At 41.3% G+C, this 15,785-nt stretch overlaps 1 protein-coding gene across 2 annotated transcripts in view; it reads right to left on the bottom strand.

Annotated features, from left to right (window-relative positions):
• PRIM2 (DNA primase subunit 2) overlaps positions 1 to 15,785 on the bottom strand; it is a 303,693-nt gene that overhangs the window by 45,636 nt on the left and 242,272 nt on the right. For both annotated transcript variants that reach the window (XM_027959198.3, XM_042236743.2), the window contains exon 11: positions 3,670 to 3,796. In XM_027959198.3, coding sequence (XP_027814999.2) covers positions 3,670 to 3,796 — 127 coding nt within the window. The remainder of the gene's footprint in view (positions 1 to 3,669; positions 3,797 to 15,785) is intronic.

Below are 15,785 nucleotides of genomic sequence, written 5' to 3' on the forward strand. Positions count from 1 at the left end.
AAAAGAAGTACAAAGTCAAGAGATACATGGAGTAAAAGGCAAATTTGGCCTTGGCATACAGAATGAAGCAGGGCAAAGGTTAATAGAGTTTCGCCAAGAGAACACACTGGTCAGAGCACACACTCTCTTCCAACAACACAAGAGAAGACTCTACACATGGACATCACCAGATGGACAACACCAAAATCAGACTGACTACATTCTTTGAAACCATAGATGGAGAAGTGCTATACAGTGAGCAAACACATGACTGGGAGCTGACTGTGGCTCAGATAATGAACTCCTTATGGCAAAATTCAGACTTAAATTGAATAAAGTAGGGAAAAGCACTAGACCATTCAGATATGACCAAAATCAAATCTGTCACAATTATACAGTAGAAGTGACAAATAGATTCAAGGGATTACATCTGATAGACAGAGTGCCTGAAGAACTATGGACGGGGGTTCGTGTCATTGTACAGGAGGCAGTGATCAAGATCATGCCCAAGAAAAAGAAATAAAAAAGGAAAAATGGTTGTCTGAGGAGGACTTACAAATATCTGTAAAAAGAAGACAAACGAAGGGCAAAGGAGAGGAGGAAAGATACTCCCATTTGATGCAGAGATCCAAAGAATAGCAAGGAGAGATAAGAAAGTCTTTCTCAGTAATCAGTGCAAAAAAATAGAGGAAAACAATAGAATGGGAAAGATTAAAGATCTCTTCAAGAAAATTAGAGATACCAAGGGAACATTTCATGCAAAGATGGGCTCAATAAAGGACAGAAAAAATATGGACCTAACAGAAGCAGAAGATATTATGAAGAGGTGGCAAGAATACACAGAAGAACTATACAGAAAAGATATTCATGACCCAGGTAACCATGATGGTGTGGTAAATCACCTGGACCCAGGCATCCTGGAGTGCGAAGTTAAGTGGGCCTTAGGAAGCATCTCTATGAACAAAGTTATTGGAGGTGATAGAATTCCAGTTGACCTATTTCAAATCCTGAAAGATGATGCTGTGAAAGTGCTGCACTCAATATGCCAGCAAATTTGGAAAACTCAGCAGTGGCCACAGGACTGGAAAAAGTCAGTTTTTATTCCAATCCCAAAGAAAGGCAATGCCAAAGAATGCTCAAACTACCTTACAATTGCACTTGTCTCACATGCTAGGATAAGTAATGCTCAAAATTCTCCAAGCCAGGCTTCAACAGTATGCGAACTAAGAATTTCCAGATGTTCAAGCTGGATTTAGAAAAGGCTGAGGAACCAGAGATCAAATTGCCAACAACTGCTGGATCATGGAAAAAGCAAGAGAGTTCTAGAAAAACATCTCTTTCTGCTTTATTGACTACCAGAGCCTTTGACTGTGTGGATCACAATAAACTGTGGAAAATTCTTAAAGGGATGGGAATATCAGACCACCTTATCTGCCTCCTAAGAAATCTGCATGCAGGTCAGGAAGCAACACTTAGAACTGGACATGGAACAACAGACTGGTTCCAAATTGGGAATGGAGTACATCAAGGAGTCGGGAAAGAAGTACTCTGTATTGTCACCCTGCTTATTTAACTTATATGCAGAGTACATCATGAGAAACACAGGGCTGAATGAAGCACAAGCTTGAATCAAGTTTGCCAGGAGAAATATCAATAACCACAGATACGCAGATGACACCACCCTTATGGCAGAAAGTGAAGAAAAACGAAAGAGCCTCTTGATGAAAGTGAAAGAGGAGAGTGAAAAAGTTGGCTTAAAACTCAACATTCAGGAAACTAAGATCATGGCATGCGGTCCCACCATGTCATGGCACACAGATGGGGAAACGATGGAAACTGAGAGACTTTATTTTTTGGGGGCTCCAGGGTCACTGCAGATGGTGTTGCAGCCATGAAATTAAAAGACTCTTGTTCCTTGGAAGAAAAGCAATGACCTAGAGAGCCTGTTAAAAAAGCAGAGACATTACTTTGCCAACAAAGGTCAATCTAGTCAAAGCTATGGTTTTTCCAGCAGTCATGTACTGATGTGAAGGTTGGACTATAAAGAAAGCTAGTGTCAGACTTTATTTTGGGGGGCTCCAAAATCACTGCAGATGGTGACTGCAGCCATGAAATTAAAACACTCTTACTCCTTGGAAGAAAATTTATATCTAACATAGATAGCACATTAAAAAGTAGAAACATTACTTTGCCAATAAACGTCCATCTAGTCAAGGCTATGGTTTTTCCAGTGGTCATGTATCGATGTGAGAGTTGGACTGTGAAGAAAGCTGAGTGCCAAAGAATTGATACTTTTTAACTGTGGTGCTGCAGAAGACTCTTGAGAGCCCCTTGGACTGCAAGGAGATCCAACCAGTCCATCCTAAAGGACATCAGTCCTGGACGTTCATTGGAAGGACTGATATTGAAGCTCAAACTCCAATACTTTGGCCAACTCATGCGAAGAGCTGACTCATTGGAAAAGACCCTGATGCTGGGAAAGATGGAAGGCAGGAGGCAAATGGGATGACAGAGGATGAGATGGTGGGATGGCATTACCAACTCATAGACATGAGTTTGAGTAAGCTCTAGAAGTTGGTGAAAGACAAGGAAGCCTGACGTGCTACAGTCCATGAGATCACAAAGATTCGGACAAAACTGAGTGACTGAGCTGAAACTGAAGTAAATAAGCAACGCACTGAGGACCTGGAAACAGACAGAACCCTCTCTTCGAGAGCTGCACTTGGCCAAGTAAATTCAGTTCAGTTTAGTTCAGTCGCTCAGTCGTGTCCGACTCTTTGCAACCCCATAAATTGCAGCACGCCAGGCATCCCTGTCCATCACCAACTCCCGAAGTTCACTCAAACTCATGTCCATTGAGTTGGTGATGCCATCCAGCCATCACATCCTCTGTCGTCCACTTTTCCTCCTGCTTCCAATCCCTCCCAGCATCAGAATCTTCCAATGAGTCAACTCTTTGCATGAGGTAGACAAAGTACTGGAGTTTCAGCTTCAGCATCATTCCTTCCATAGAATACCCAAGGCTGATCTCCTTCAGAATGGATTGGTTGGATCTCCTTGCAGTCCAAGGGACTTTCAAGAGTCTTCTACAACACCACAGTTCAAAAGCATCAATTCTTCGGCGCTCAGCTTTCTTCACAGTCCAACTCTCACATCCATACATGACTACTGGAAAAACCATAGCCTTGACTAGACGGACCTTTGCTGGCAAAGTAATGTCTCTGCTTTTGAATATGCTATCTAGGTTGGTATAACTTTTTTTTAACCTACAACTTAGGCAAATTGATAGATATGTGAAATCATGACTTGTTAAATCCCTCGCTTAGCCTTTGTTTGTTAATCAGATAGAAAATTAATGAATCTACCCTTCTAAAATTTGAGGCACTCAAATTTAAAAAGCTTTGATTAGCTGTCTAAGCCTCATGCATAAGAAAGAGAACAGCAAGTGAAGAAGCTGGAAGCCTGAAGAGCCTGGCTCAGCACAAAGCGGAACACAGCGGGACCACGTTCTCTTACTGGCCCGGCTCAGTAACAAAACAAACTATAACAGCCAGTGGACCTCTGGCTTGTCCTGATGACTGACAGGAAGCCCCAAACCCGCTCCCTTTAGTAATGCAAAGTCTCCTGCACTATTCCCCACAGAGCTCCTGGGTTTCTGTGCATTACAGACATGTCAGAGAAAGCACTTACCGTGATAATCCCCTTGGCCCGGTGTATTGGTGAGGATGATCTTCATGCAGCTGTAAGGTGTGTAGTCTGTCCTCTTGCCTTCCTTTCCGTAGCTGTGACGGATGTTGTAAGAGTAGCCTTTATCAAACTGATTGGAGGAAAAACAGAGAAGAGACAAATTAAGCCAGCATTGAACTGATGGTGTCAGCAGTGCCAGCCAGAATCAAAGCACACAAAGTAACACTTTCTAAAATAAAATCAGCATTCATGGCAGATGTACATCTATATCAGACACAACATTTGGGTCCTTTATAGGTTTTTAAAGGTGCAAAACTTAAAGGAAATAAATTTATCAGGTTAAAGACAGTTAATGTTTATATTTATATGTGTAAAGATTAGGATAATTCTTTCCTGGGAAGAATAATCGATTTGCCTTTTCTTGGCTTGATTCCAAAGATCATGCGCGATGTCAATCTTCTTCTCTATCCACCTTATGCTAGTCTTCCCTGAATTCCCACATCTTGCCTACTCTACTTCTGAACGGCCTTGAGATATAATTAATGCCTCCCCTGCACTTTCACTACACAAAAGCAAGCCGTCAGCAAATGCTTCAAGAATGAAAGAATACTGTGACTGTCTCCAGCCAGGAATTCCCGACTCATGTTCAACAAGGAAGGTAACTACACAGGAAGGACTTTGCATGGGTGAGATAAAAAGGAACTCATATCTATTGAAAGGCTCAGTATAGTGGGTCTAAGCTGTCCTACACTTTAAAGAGCATAGGAAAAAGAATCAAGAGATGAGAAAATACTGTGGGTTTCTACGGATGAGATTTCTTTTCATTGAGGTATACAGCTGGTACAACATTGTGTTACTTTCTGGTGCACACAAAGTGATTCAACTACGCATGTACATACTTATATTCTTTTTCAGATTATTTTCCAGTATAGGTTATAAGACATTGAAAATAGTTCCCTGTGCTATACAGTAGGACCTTGCTGTTTAGAAGTTACATTTTTAATTTCAAGGCTATGATCTACATTGAGTGACATGCGTAAATATCAAGTCTCCAGTTTGATGTAACACACGCCACCATCAAGAAACGGCATGTTTCCATCATTCACAGAGCTCCCTCAAGCCCCTTTACAGCATCTTCCCCAACCCACACACCCGGAAGCATCCACTGGTCTCACTTCTGTCATCATGGCTTTAGACGTTCTACAGCTTCACAAAAATGGTGTCACCTACAACTTGGCATTTGCCTTCCACCTCTACAAGGATCCAATTATGAGCTGCTTCAGCTGTTGAACTTCAAACCCCCCCCTGAAAGGAGTTCAGCTTGGAGATTAGGAGTGAGACACTCTGTGTTCTGGGAAAAAATGGCAGAGGAGGTCTTCAGAGAGTTAGATATTTTCAGGATAAGATTTTGTGAGCCTAATGCTTGAATCTCCTGTACCTATGAAAGCACTAAAATCCTTCATGGCGATGTCTGTTCCTTGTAATGAGCAGTAAGGCTCACAAGACTAGCAGAAGCCTTCTGCAATAAACATGTGATTGATTTTGGGTACCCCCCCCTTCCCCAAAATCACAAATACACTGACCTCCCTGCTACCCCTTCAGGGCACTTTCTGAGAGGTATCTGTGATGCTGCCTCCTGGGCTATAGTCCTCATTTTGCCCCAAATAAAACTTAACTCACAACTCTCACATTGCTTTTTTTTTTTGGTCAACATGCCAAAGTAGCGTATCATGGGATAGTATATCTGGTACCCCAGAGTGAACTGGAAAACACATTTTCCAACACCATTTATTGAAGGTAATTTATTCCATTGCTCTATAAGTTCAATTCAGTCACTCAGTCATGTCCAACTCTGCGACCCCATGAATCGCAGCACACCAGGCCTCCCTGTCCATCACGAACTTCCAGAGTTTACCCAAACTCATGTCGATCAAGTCGGTGATGCCATCCAGCAATCTCATCCTCTGTCGTCCCCTTCTCCTCCTGCCCCCAATCCGGCCCAGCATCAGGGTCTTTTAAATTGAGTCAGCTCATCGCATCAGGTGGCCAAAGTATTGGAGTTTCAGCTTCAACATCAGTCCTTCCAATGAACACCCAGGACTGATCTCCTTTAGGATGGACTGGTTGGATCTCCCTGCAGTCCAAGGGATCTCAAGAGTCTTCTCCAACAGCACAGTTCAAATGCATCAATTCTTCGGTGCTCAGCTTTCTTTATAATCTAACTCTCACATTCATACATGATCACTGGAAAAACCATAGCCTCAACTAGACAGACCTTTGTTGACAAACTATGTCTCTGCTTTTTAATATGCTGTCTAGGTTGCTCATGACTTTCAAGGAGTAAGCGTCTTTTAATTTCATGGCTTGCAATCACCATCTGCAGTGATTTTGGAGCCCAGAAAAATAAAGTCAGCCACTATTTCCACTGTTTCCCCATCTATTTCCCATGAAGTGATGGGACCAGATGCCATGATCTTCATTTTCTGAATGTTGAGCTTTAAGCCAACTTTCTTACTCTCCTCTTTCACCTTCATCAAGAGGCTCTTTAGTTCTTGTTCAGTTTCTGCCATAAGGGTGGTGTCATCTGCATATCTGAGGTTATTGATATTTCTCCCAGCAATCTTGATTCCAGCTTGTGCTTCTTCCAGCCCAGTGTTTCTCATGATGGACTCTGCATAGAAGTTAAATAAGCAGAGTGACACTATACAACCTTGACATACTCCTTTTCCTATTTGGAATCAGTCTGTTGTTCCATGTCCACTTCTAACTGTTGCTTCCCGACCTGCATACAGATTTCTCAAGAGGCAGGTCAGGTGGTCTGGTATTCCATCTCTTTCAGAATTTTCCACAGTTTATTGTGATCCACATGGTGTAGGATTTGGTATAGTCAATAAAGCAAAAATAGATGTTTTTCTAGAACTCTCTTGCTTTTTCCATGATCCATTAGACGTTGGCAATTTGATCTCTGGTTCCTCTGTCTTTTCTAAAACTAGTTTGAACATCTGGAAGTTCACGGTTCATGTATTGCTGGAGCCTGGCTTGGAGAATTTTGAGCAATACTCTATTAGCGTGTTCTATGGAAGGACTGATGCTAAAGCTGAAATTCCAATATTTTGGCCACCTCATGCGAAGAGTTGACTCACTGGAAAAGACTCTGAGGCTGGGAGGGATTGGGGGCAAGAGGAGAAGGGAACGACAGAGGATGAGATGGCTGGATGGCATCACTGACTCGATGGATATGAGCTTGAGTGAACTCTGGGAGTTGATGATGGACAGGGAGGCCTGGCGTGCTACAATTCACGGGGTCACAAAGAGTCGGATATGACTGAGCAACTGAACTGAACTACTAGCGTGTGAGATGAGTGCAATAGTGCGGTAGTTTGAGCATTCTTTGGCATTGCCTTTCTTTGGGATTGGAATGAAAACTGACCTTTCCCAGTCCTGTGGCCACTGCTGAGTTTTCCAAATTTGCTGGCATACTGAGTGCAGCACTTTCACAGCATCATCTTTCAGCATTTGAAATAGCTCAACTGGAATTCCATCACCTCTACTAGCTTTGTTCGTAGTGATGCTTCCTAGGCCCACTTGACTTCACATTCCAGGATGTCTGGCTCTAGGTGAGCGATCACACCATCGTGATTATCTGGGTCGTGAAGATCTTTTTTGTACAGTTCTTCTGTGTATTCTTGCCACCTCTTCTTAATTTCTGCTTCTGTTAGGTCCATACCATTTCTGTCCTTTATCGAGGCCATCTTTGCATGAAATATTTCCTTGGTACCTCTAATTTTCTTAAAGACAACTCTATTCTTTCCTATTCTATTGTTTTCCTCTGTTTCTTTGCACTGATCGCTAAGGAAGGCTCTCTTATCTCTCCTTGCTATTCTTTGGAACTCTGCATTCAAATGGGTATATCGTTCTTTCTCTCCTTTGTTTTTCGCTTCTCTTCTTTTCACAGCTATTTGTAAGGCCTCCTCAGACATTTTGCTTTTTTCATTTATTTTTCTTGGGGATGGTCTTGATCCCTGTCTCCTGTACAATGTCACGAACCTCTGTCCATAGTTCATCAGGCACTCTTCAGATCTAGTCCCTTAAATCTATTTCTCACTTCCACTGTGTAATCATAACCTATCTGATCTTGGTCATACCTGAATGGTCTAGTGGTTTTCCCCACTTTCTTCAATTTCAGTCTGAATTTGGCAATAAGGAGTTCATGATTTGAGCCACAGTCAGCTCCCTGTCTTGTTTTTGCTGACTATATAGAGTAGAGCTTTTCCATCTTTGGCTGCAAAGAATATAATCAATCTGATTTCGGTGTCGACCACCTGGTGATGTCCATGTGTACAGTCTTCTCTTGTGTTGTTGGAAGAGGGTGTTTGCTATGACCAGTGTGTTCTCTTGGTGAAACTCTATTAGCCTTTGTGCTGCTTCATTCTGTAGTCCATTGCTCTATAGGTCCATTCTTTTGCTAATGCCATACTGTCCTCGTTACATCTTTAAAGCATGTCACAGTTTCAGGTAATGTAAGTCCTCTTGTTTTGTTCTTTTTCAATATTATTTTGGCTATTTTATGTCCTTGCTTTTCCTTATAAACTTTAAAATCAGTTTATCAATTTCTACTTTAAAAAAAAGAAAAAGACTGCTGTAATTTTCTGCAACCAGTAGCTTATGGTTTCATAACTACTGATGTGCCCACAAGCAATCTACAGCCAGGAAAACAAATGGCATTTCAACTGAAAGAAAACTTTCAAGAAATAAAAAAATCTTTCAAATTATCATTACATTTCAGTGGTGAAAACAAGAATGTTAAAAGTTCCAGCAAACATCTTTTATGGACAACTTCTGTTTGTTTTGTTAGTCATAAGCATTTAACTATAATCAATCTCTTTATGCAAACTTTTAGGTATGAAGTGAATTTAATTAGACGTACGATTTCTCTACGTTCATCAGAAAACACTGAAAGAACTTTTCAGTCAACCATTCTGTTTAATGAAAAGCTACTCTCTCTAAGGAAAAAAGCTAACGTTAGTCTCTTCCCTCTCCCTTTTCCTTCCAATTTATTTAGCATTTATGTGTATGTATATCTAAATTTGGACCTTACTAAGCTTTCAGGCTATTCACATATTTATCATACAAATTGTCTTCTTTAGTTTTCAAACTGGCAAACTCTTGAAATATTGTGCAGAAGGTACATTTATTAGGTGATGTATCAGGGAATACTTTCCAGGTGTCCACATCCACAACTCAAAGGAATGTCTCTAAGTACTTATATCAGAAGGGGCGTGAGAACCAGGTGGAAGCACTCTTTTCTGTCGTGGCTTCTCCAACCAACCCCAGCCAGCAATAGGAAACACCAGAAAATCAACAGCCTGAAGGTGGTCAAGCAGAAGCCAGCACCCTTCCAAATCAGTCCTACCATTCCAGCTGCGGCACTGCAATCTGCATTTCTGCCCAAGTTAGCAACAAGTTATTTTCAGAGCCACTAGGTCACCAATGGAATTCAAGAAATGCAATAAAGCAGGTGCATCTTAATCCTCTCATGTTGGTCTATTTCAGAGTCCCTCACAAGTCTGCCTCGTACCCCAGCTCCACCCACAGCACAGAGACTGCATTTCATTATATTTTTTATAGTATTCACACCCAAATCTACTCAGAAGCCGTAAGTATATATAAACCTCTAAGTGTCAAGAGTCATGCATGGTCTTCCTTAGAAGCCCCCAGACCAAGTATTATTCCTACTGGCAGGACATCAACACCTGCCTTGCACAGTTAAGTGACAATAGTTGAAAACCAAGTATTCTTCAGAGAGAGATTTATATTCAAAAAGGAAAATCTTGACCTAAGGGAGGCAAAACAACCATAAATATACACGCAGAGAAGAGGGTAAAGATAGGGCAATTCTAACAAAGACATAGTCGATCCCTTTTTCTGGGTTATTTCCTACTCACAAGAATCTGGAACTCTGGTTTACACATTGAGAAACACACAGAGGGTGGGTCTACCAACTACAGAGGCTGGTCCTTCACTGCCCAGATCCAGGGTCCCACACATCACCAGAGGGCCCCCGGAAGCTACCAGGAAGGCACAGCTCAGCAGCAGAGCCACATGTAGAAACAGAGCTGCCCCGGGGAAGGGCATGAAGCCACCATGGGCTCGCCGTGACACCCAGGCTCGCCGTGACACCCATTCTCGCCAGCTCTCCTGCAGCTGGTGACCTGTTGATTCTCACTCCTCCTGCCGCTTCTCTAAAGCTTTGCTTGCAGTGTTCATAACCAGAACGCATGCCATAAGCATTTAATACACAGCGCCCCCATTAAATGCTTAGTTACTAAATTACTCAATTATCTATAAAACTAATCTTGTTATCGTTCACCTACAGATTCCAAGTACTTCTCTTTAACTCTTAACTTTAGCCACAGTTTAACTCTTTGAGAGATCACTGAAACATCACACATTCTAACCCAACAACACAATGAAGGAGGCTTGGAGACTGAAGATTAATAGTTAAGACAGCCTTGAATTGAAATCCGCCTCTACTATGTGTTAACTGTGTGACCTTGGACAAGTGACTCAACTTCTTTGTAACAATTCCCTTACATAGTATATAAAAACAAAGGCGTAACATTTCAGTCACAGGGTTGGTATGACAATTAGCTAATAGCTCATCTGAATAAAGCACTTGGTGTACCATCAAGCACAGAATTAGCTCTGTATTGAATATATTCTCCATCAATATTTTTTAAAAAACCAATCCAATCCAAATGGGCAGAATACATAACTAGACATTTCTCCAAAGAAGACATAAAGATGGCCGATAGGCAACATAGAAAGATGCTCAACATTACTAGTCAGAGAAATACAAATCAAAACTACAGCAAGGTATCCCTGCACACTGGTTAGAATGACCATCATTAAAAGTCTACAAATAACAAATGCTGGAGAGAATATGGAGAAAAGGGAACCCCCCTACACTGCTGGTGGGAATGTAAGCTGGTACAACCATTATGGAAAGTAGTATGGAGGTTCCTTAAAAACTAAAAATAGAGCTACCATTAGATCGTGCAATCCCATTCCTGGGCATATATCTGCAAGAGATGAAAACTAACTCAAACTGATACATGCACCCCAAAGTCCAAAGCAGCACTATCCACAATAGACAAGACGTGGAGACAACCTAAATGTCCACCTGCAGATGAATGGACACAGAAGATGTGGTACACGCACACATGGCCTACTCGTCAGCCATAAAAAAGAATGAAGTGAAGCCATTTGCAGCAATACAAATGGACCTAGACATTATCATACCTAGTGAGTAAGTCAGACACAGAAAGACAAATATCCCATGCTATCACTTATACATGGAATCTTAAAAAATAATACAAATGAACTTATTTACAAACCAAAAACCAATGCACAGAGAAAACAATTTGATAGTTACCAAAGGGGAAAGTGAAAAAGGGATAAATTAGAATTTTGGTATTAACATATACATTGCTGCTGCCATGTACTGGCTAATTCATATCCAACTCTGTAACCCCATGGACTGTAGCCCACCAGGCTCCTCTGTCCATGGGATTTCCCAGGCAAGAATACTAGAGTGGGTTGCCATTTTCTTCTTCAGGGGATCTTGCTGACTCAGGGATCGAACCTGAATCTTCTGCTTCACAGGTGAATTCTTTACCACTGAGCCACGTGGGAAACCCAACATATACGCATTACTCTATATAAAATAGATAAACAACAAGGACCTACTTATAGTAGAGGGAATTATAGTCAATACCTTGTGATAACCTGTAATGGAAAATAATGTGAAAAAGAATGGATATATGTACGTGTGTGTGCATACACGTGTGTGTGTGTGTGTGTGTATAACTGAATCACTTTGCTGTATACCCAAAGCTAACACAATATTGTAAATCAACTATACTACAATTTTCAAAAAAAAAAAACCCACAAAACTGTAGGGTAATCATTATCTATTTACTATTTTCAAGTGAAAAAAAAAATGCACAATGTGAGAGTTGTGAGTTAAATTTTATCTGAAATGAGAACTACAGCCCAGGAGACAGCCTCTCAGAAAGCTCTGAGGAACTGCTCCAAACAGTCAGAGGGGAGGTCGGTACACACGTCATTTTAGTAACAAGGCACACAGGCAATCAGGCACATACTTCGGCAGAAGGTAGCTGCTAGTCAAGAGTAGATGCTTCCATTAATGATTTTAGTGGTTTGCTAGGTATAAGAAGGTGCAAGAATTTGCGCTCATAAAATCTTTACCTCAAAGTGTCTAACTAGCTGCAGCCTGTTCTGCCAGGCAATCCAGAGCACAGACAGTCTCTCCAGCTCGCAGCCCTGAACTCCTCCCAGGGGGTGCTGCAGGTCAGCGACTGCGGCGGCCAGGACCTCCTCCTTGCAGAAGCAGGCGACTAGCGACAGTTCTTAGCTAAGCTAAGTAGTGAGTCAGACGTGGTGCGGTGTCTAATATTACTTAAATTACTTGTATGTTTTGCCTCCAGCTTCCTCATCAGAAAACCTGAAATCTCATTATCCTAATTTCCATCCGACCTTCAGTCAGGTGAGCAATTTGAGGTCTGTAACTCAGCTGGAAGGCACTGCTGCTATTACTTTAATTCAGTCAATTTTCTCACATGGATACTGAACATTTCTTCTGCTCTGTAGGAGTTAATTCATTTCTCCCTGGTGAGAAATTTTCACCACGTGGAGAGGAAGCAGAAGTCAGAGAGAGAACACAGATTTGGGTTCTAGATCTGACACCTACAAGCTGAATGTTAGGGAATTATCTCAGTCTCTCTTTTGTTTTCATTTTTAATATTGGAACAAGGAGACTTGTCCTTCACTCTGTGCAAAAACAGTTTGTAAACTGTAAGCTACTAAGTATACACTATAATTATTTGCTACAATAATTTGCACAAAACTTGCACAAAACTAGTTTGTGTCTGTCTGAAAGGTGAAATTTTAAAAAGAGATTTTACTTAATGGTCAAGTTTTGCTGCTGCTGCTAAGTCGCTTCAGTCGTGTCTGACTCTGTGCGACCCCATAGACGGCAGCCCATGAGGCTCCCCCGTCCCTGGGATTCTCCAGGCAAGAACACTGGAATGGGTTGCCATTTCCTTCTCCAATGCATGAAAGTGAAAAGTGAAAGTGAAGTCGCTCAGTCGTGTCCGACTCTTAGCGATCCCATGGACTGTGGCCCACCAGGCTCCTCCATCCATGGGATTTTCCAGGCAAGAGTGCTCGAGTGGGGTGCCATTGCCTTCTCCGGGTCAAGTATTAGGTTGGTGCAAAAGTAACTGCAGTTTCAGGCTGTGAATTTTAAGTCATTATAAGTAGGCTCAGACACACCTTTGTTAATCAAAATAGGAACCATTATAATCAACACATTTTTGCCAACCAGAAATAAGTTTGTTTATTCCTGAAATGTAAAAATCTGTGCTTCAGGATTGCGATGAACTCTTGGCAAGCATTTTCAGTAACCTGTTGGCTGCAGAAGCATTCTCCCTGCAAAAAGTCATCAAGATGATTCAAGAAGTGGTAATCAGTTGGCAAGAGGTCAACTAAATATGGCGGATGAGGTGATACTTTGTAGCCCAATTCACTCAGCTTTTGAAGCACTGGTTTTTTGTGTGTGGCAGGCGTTGTCGTGGAGAAGAACTGGGTTCTTTCTATTGACCAAGGCCAGCTGCTGGCATTGCAGTTTTTGGTGCATCTCACCTATTTGCTGAGTATACTTCTCAGATGTACTGGTTTCTCCAGGATTCAAAAAGCTGTAGTGGATCAGACTGGCAGCAGACCACCAAACAGTGACCATGACTTTTTTTGGTGCAAGTCTGGCTTTGGGAAGTGCTTTACCTGCCTCCTGAGAAATCTGTACGCAGGTCACAAAGCAACAGTTAGAACTGGACATGGAACAATGGACTGGTTCCAAATAGGGAAAGGAGTATGTCAAGGCTGTATATTGTCACCCTGCTTATTTAACTTATATGCAGAGTACATCATGAAAAATGCCAGGCTGGATGAAGCACAAACTGGAATCAAGATTTCCAGGAGAAATATGAATAACCTCAGATATATAGATGACATTACCCTTATGGTAGAAAGTGAAGAAGAACTAAAGAGCCTCTTGATGAACATGAAAGAGAGTGAAAAGGTTGGCTTAAAACTCAACATTCAGAAAACTAAGATTATGCATCCAGTCCCATCACTTCATGCAAACAGATGAGGAAAAAAATGGAAACAGTGACAGACTTTATTTTCTTAGGCTCCAAAATCACTGCAGATGGTGACTGCAGCCATGAAATTAAAAGATGCTTGCTTCTTGGAAAAAAAGCTATGGCCAACCTAGACAGCATATTAAAAAGAAGAGACATCACTTTGCCAACAAATGTCCATCTAGTCAAAGTTACAGTTTTTCCATTAGTCATGTATGGATGTGAGAGTTGGACCATAAAGAAAGCTGAGTGCAGAAGAATTGATTCTTTTGAACTGTGGTGTTGGAGAAGACTCTTGAAAGTCCCTTGGACTGCAAGGATATTCAACCAGTCAATCCTAAAGGAAATCACTCCTGGATATTCTTTGGAAGGACTGAAACTGAAGCTGAAACTCCAATGGTCTGGCCACCTGACGCAAAGAACTGACTCATTTGAAAAAACCCTGATGCTGGGAAAGACTGAAGGCAGGAGGAGAAGGGGATGACAGAGGATGAGATGGTTGGATGGCATCACTGACTTGATGGACATGAGTTTGAGTAAGCTCCGGGAGTTGTTGATGGACAGGGAAGCCTGGCGTGCTGCAGCCCATGGAATCGCAAAGAGTCAAACACGACTAAGTGACTGAACTGACTTCCCAAACTTACCTCCCTGGCCCAGAAGCTCCAAATGCCTTTTCTTTTATTTAGGCTAAAACTGAATATGAGTGCCAATTGAAAATACTCCATGAGTTGCTCATCACTGTGTTCCTGTATGTACTGTCTGTGTATAAATTAGTATACTTCTCTTTGTTTTTTTTCTTCGAAACCTGTCCTTTGCCAGGCTAATCTACAGGGTCCACGCTGGGGAACTTGGGATGAGTGCAGGACAAGGTTTATTCCTCCTTGAAGGTTTCAGCAGAAAAGCAGGATATATGTTTCTCATGTTCACATCCTAATCCCTTTTCATGAAGAACGTTTTCAGTTCTAGATCCCCAAATGTGTGGATTTTCTTTCCTTCAAATTTACCTGAGACAAAATCAAGCTACAGTTTAAAAATTTTGATTCCCCACTTTGGTGTGTGTTCAGGAAAGCAGGGTGTGGTGTTAGTGGACTGGTTTGTCTTTCATACTCTGCTACAGGTCTGTATTGATATAGACTCGAAAAATTAGATTTGAGAGTCTTCTGTGACCTGGGGCTGTGTGGTCTCCATCACTTTAACTGTATCTATTCACTCAGATATTAAAGAGTATCATTTCTAAATTCCTAATGGAGGATTTAGTACAATTAGATAACTACTGTTATCTACCAGCAATCAAATCAAAGTCACGCTTAGTGATACTTCAATAATTAACAGTTTGTATTTCCACAGATCTTTAATGGTGACAAAATGGTTCTTCTCAGACCCCTTACTACTTGTAATGTATGGAAGTCAGGTATCCCTATTTTATAAATGAGCCAACTTTCAAGAGGTCCAGTGAATAACTATTTCAATTATTTAGTAGAGAAGAGAGGGAGTTTAAAATTTCACTCTCCAAAGTAGAACCTACTCCAAAGTTAATAAATACAGAAAACTGTTAGTTATCCATGGCATACATGCAACTGTAGGCTGCTTCCCTGCTGCAACTCAGTTGCTTCACGGACATCTGAAAGTCACACTGAACCACACAGCTAAACATAATGCTTCTGATTCTACTGAATACCAGGGAAAAGTGTCTACTCGCAAAGAAATGGTAACTAACAAGTCACTTACATAGCATTAGTTTCTAATTTATCATGGTTTTAGAATCATTAAAAATGGGAAATTTGAAGTTATCCATCTAAAATGAAAAAATAAAATAAAATCTGAAAAAGCATTTCCTCCTGCTTTCAAATTACCAGGCACTCTTGGTACCAGGCACTCTATCATTTGAAGTGAGAC

This window comes from Ovis aries, chromosome 20 (genome assembly GCF_016772045.2).
Source record: "Ovis aries strain OAR_USU_Benz2616 breed Rambouillet chromosome 20, ARS-UI_Ramb_v3.0, whole genome shotgun sequence".
NCBI lineage: Eukaryota > Metazoa > Chordata > Mammalia > Artiodactyla > Bovidae > Ovis > Ovis aries.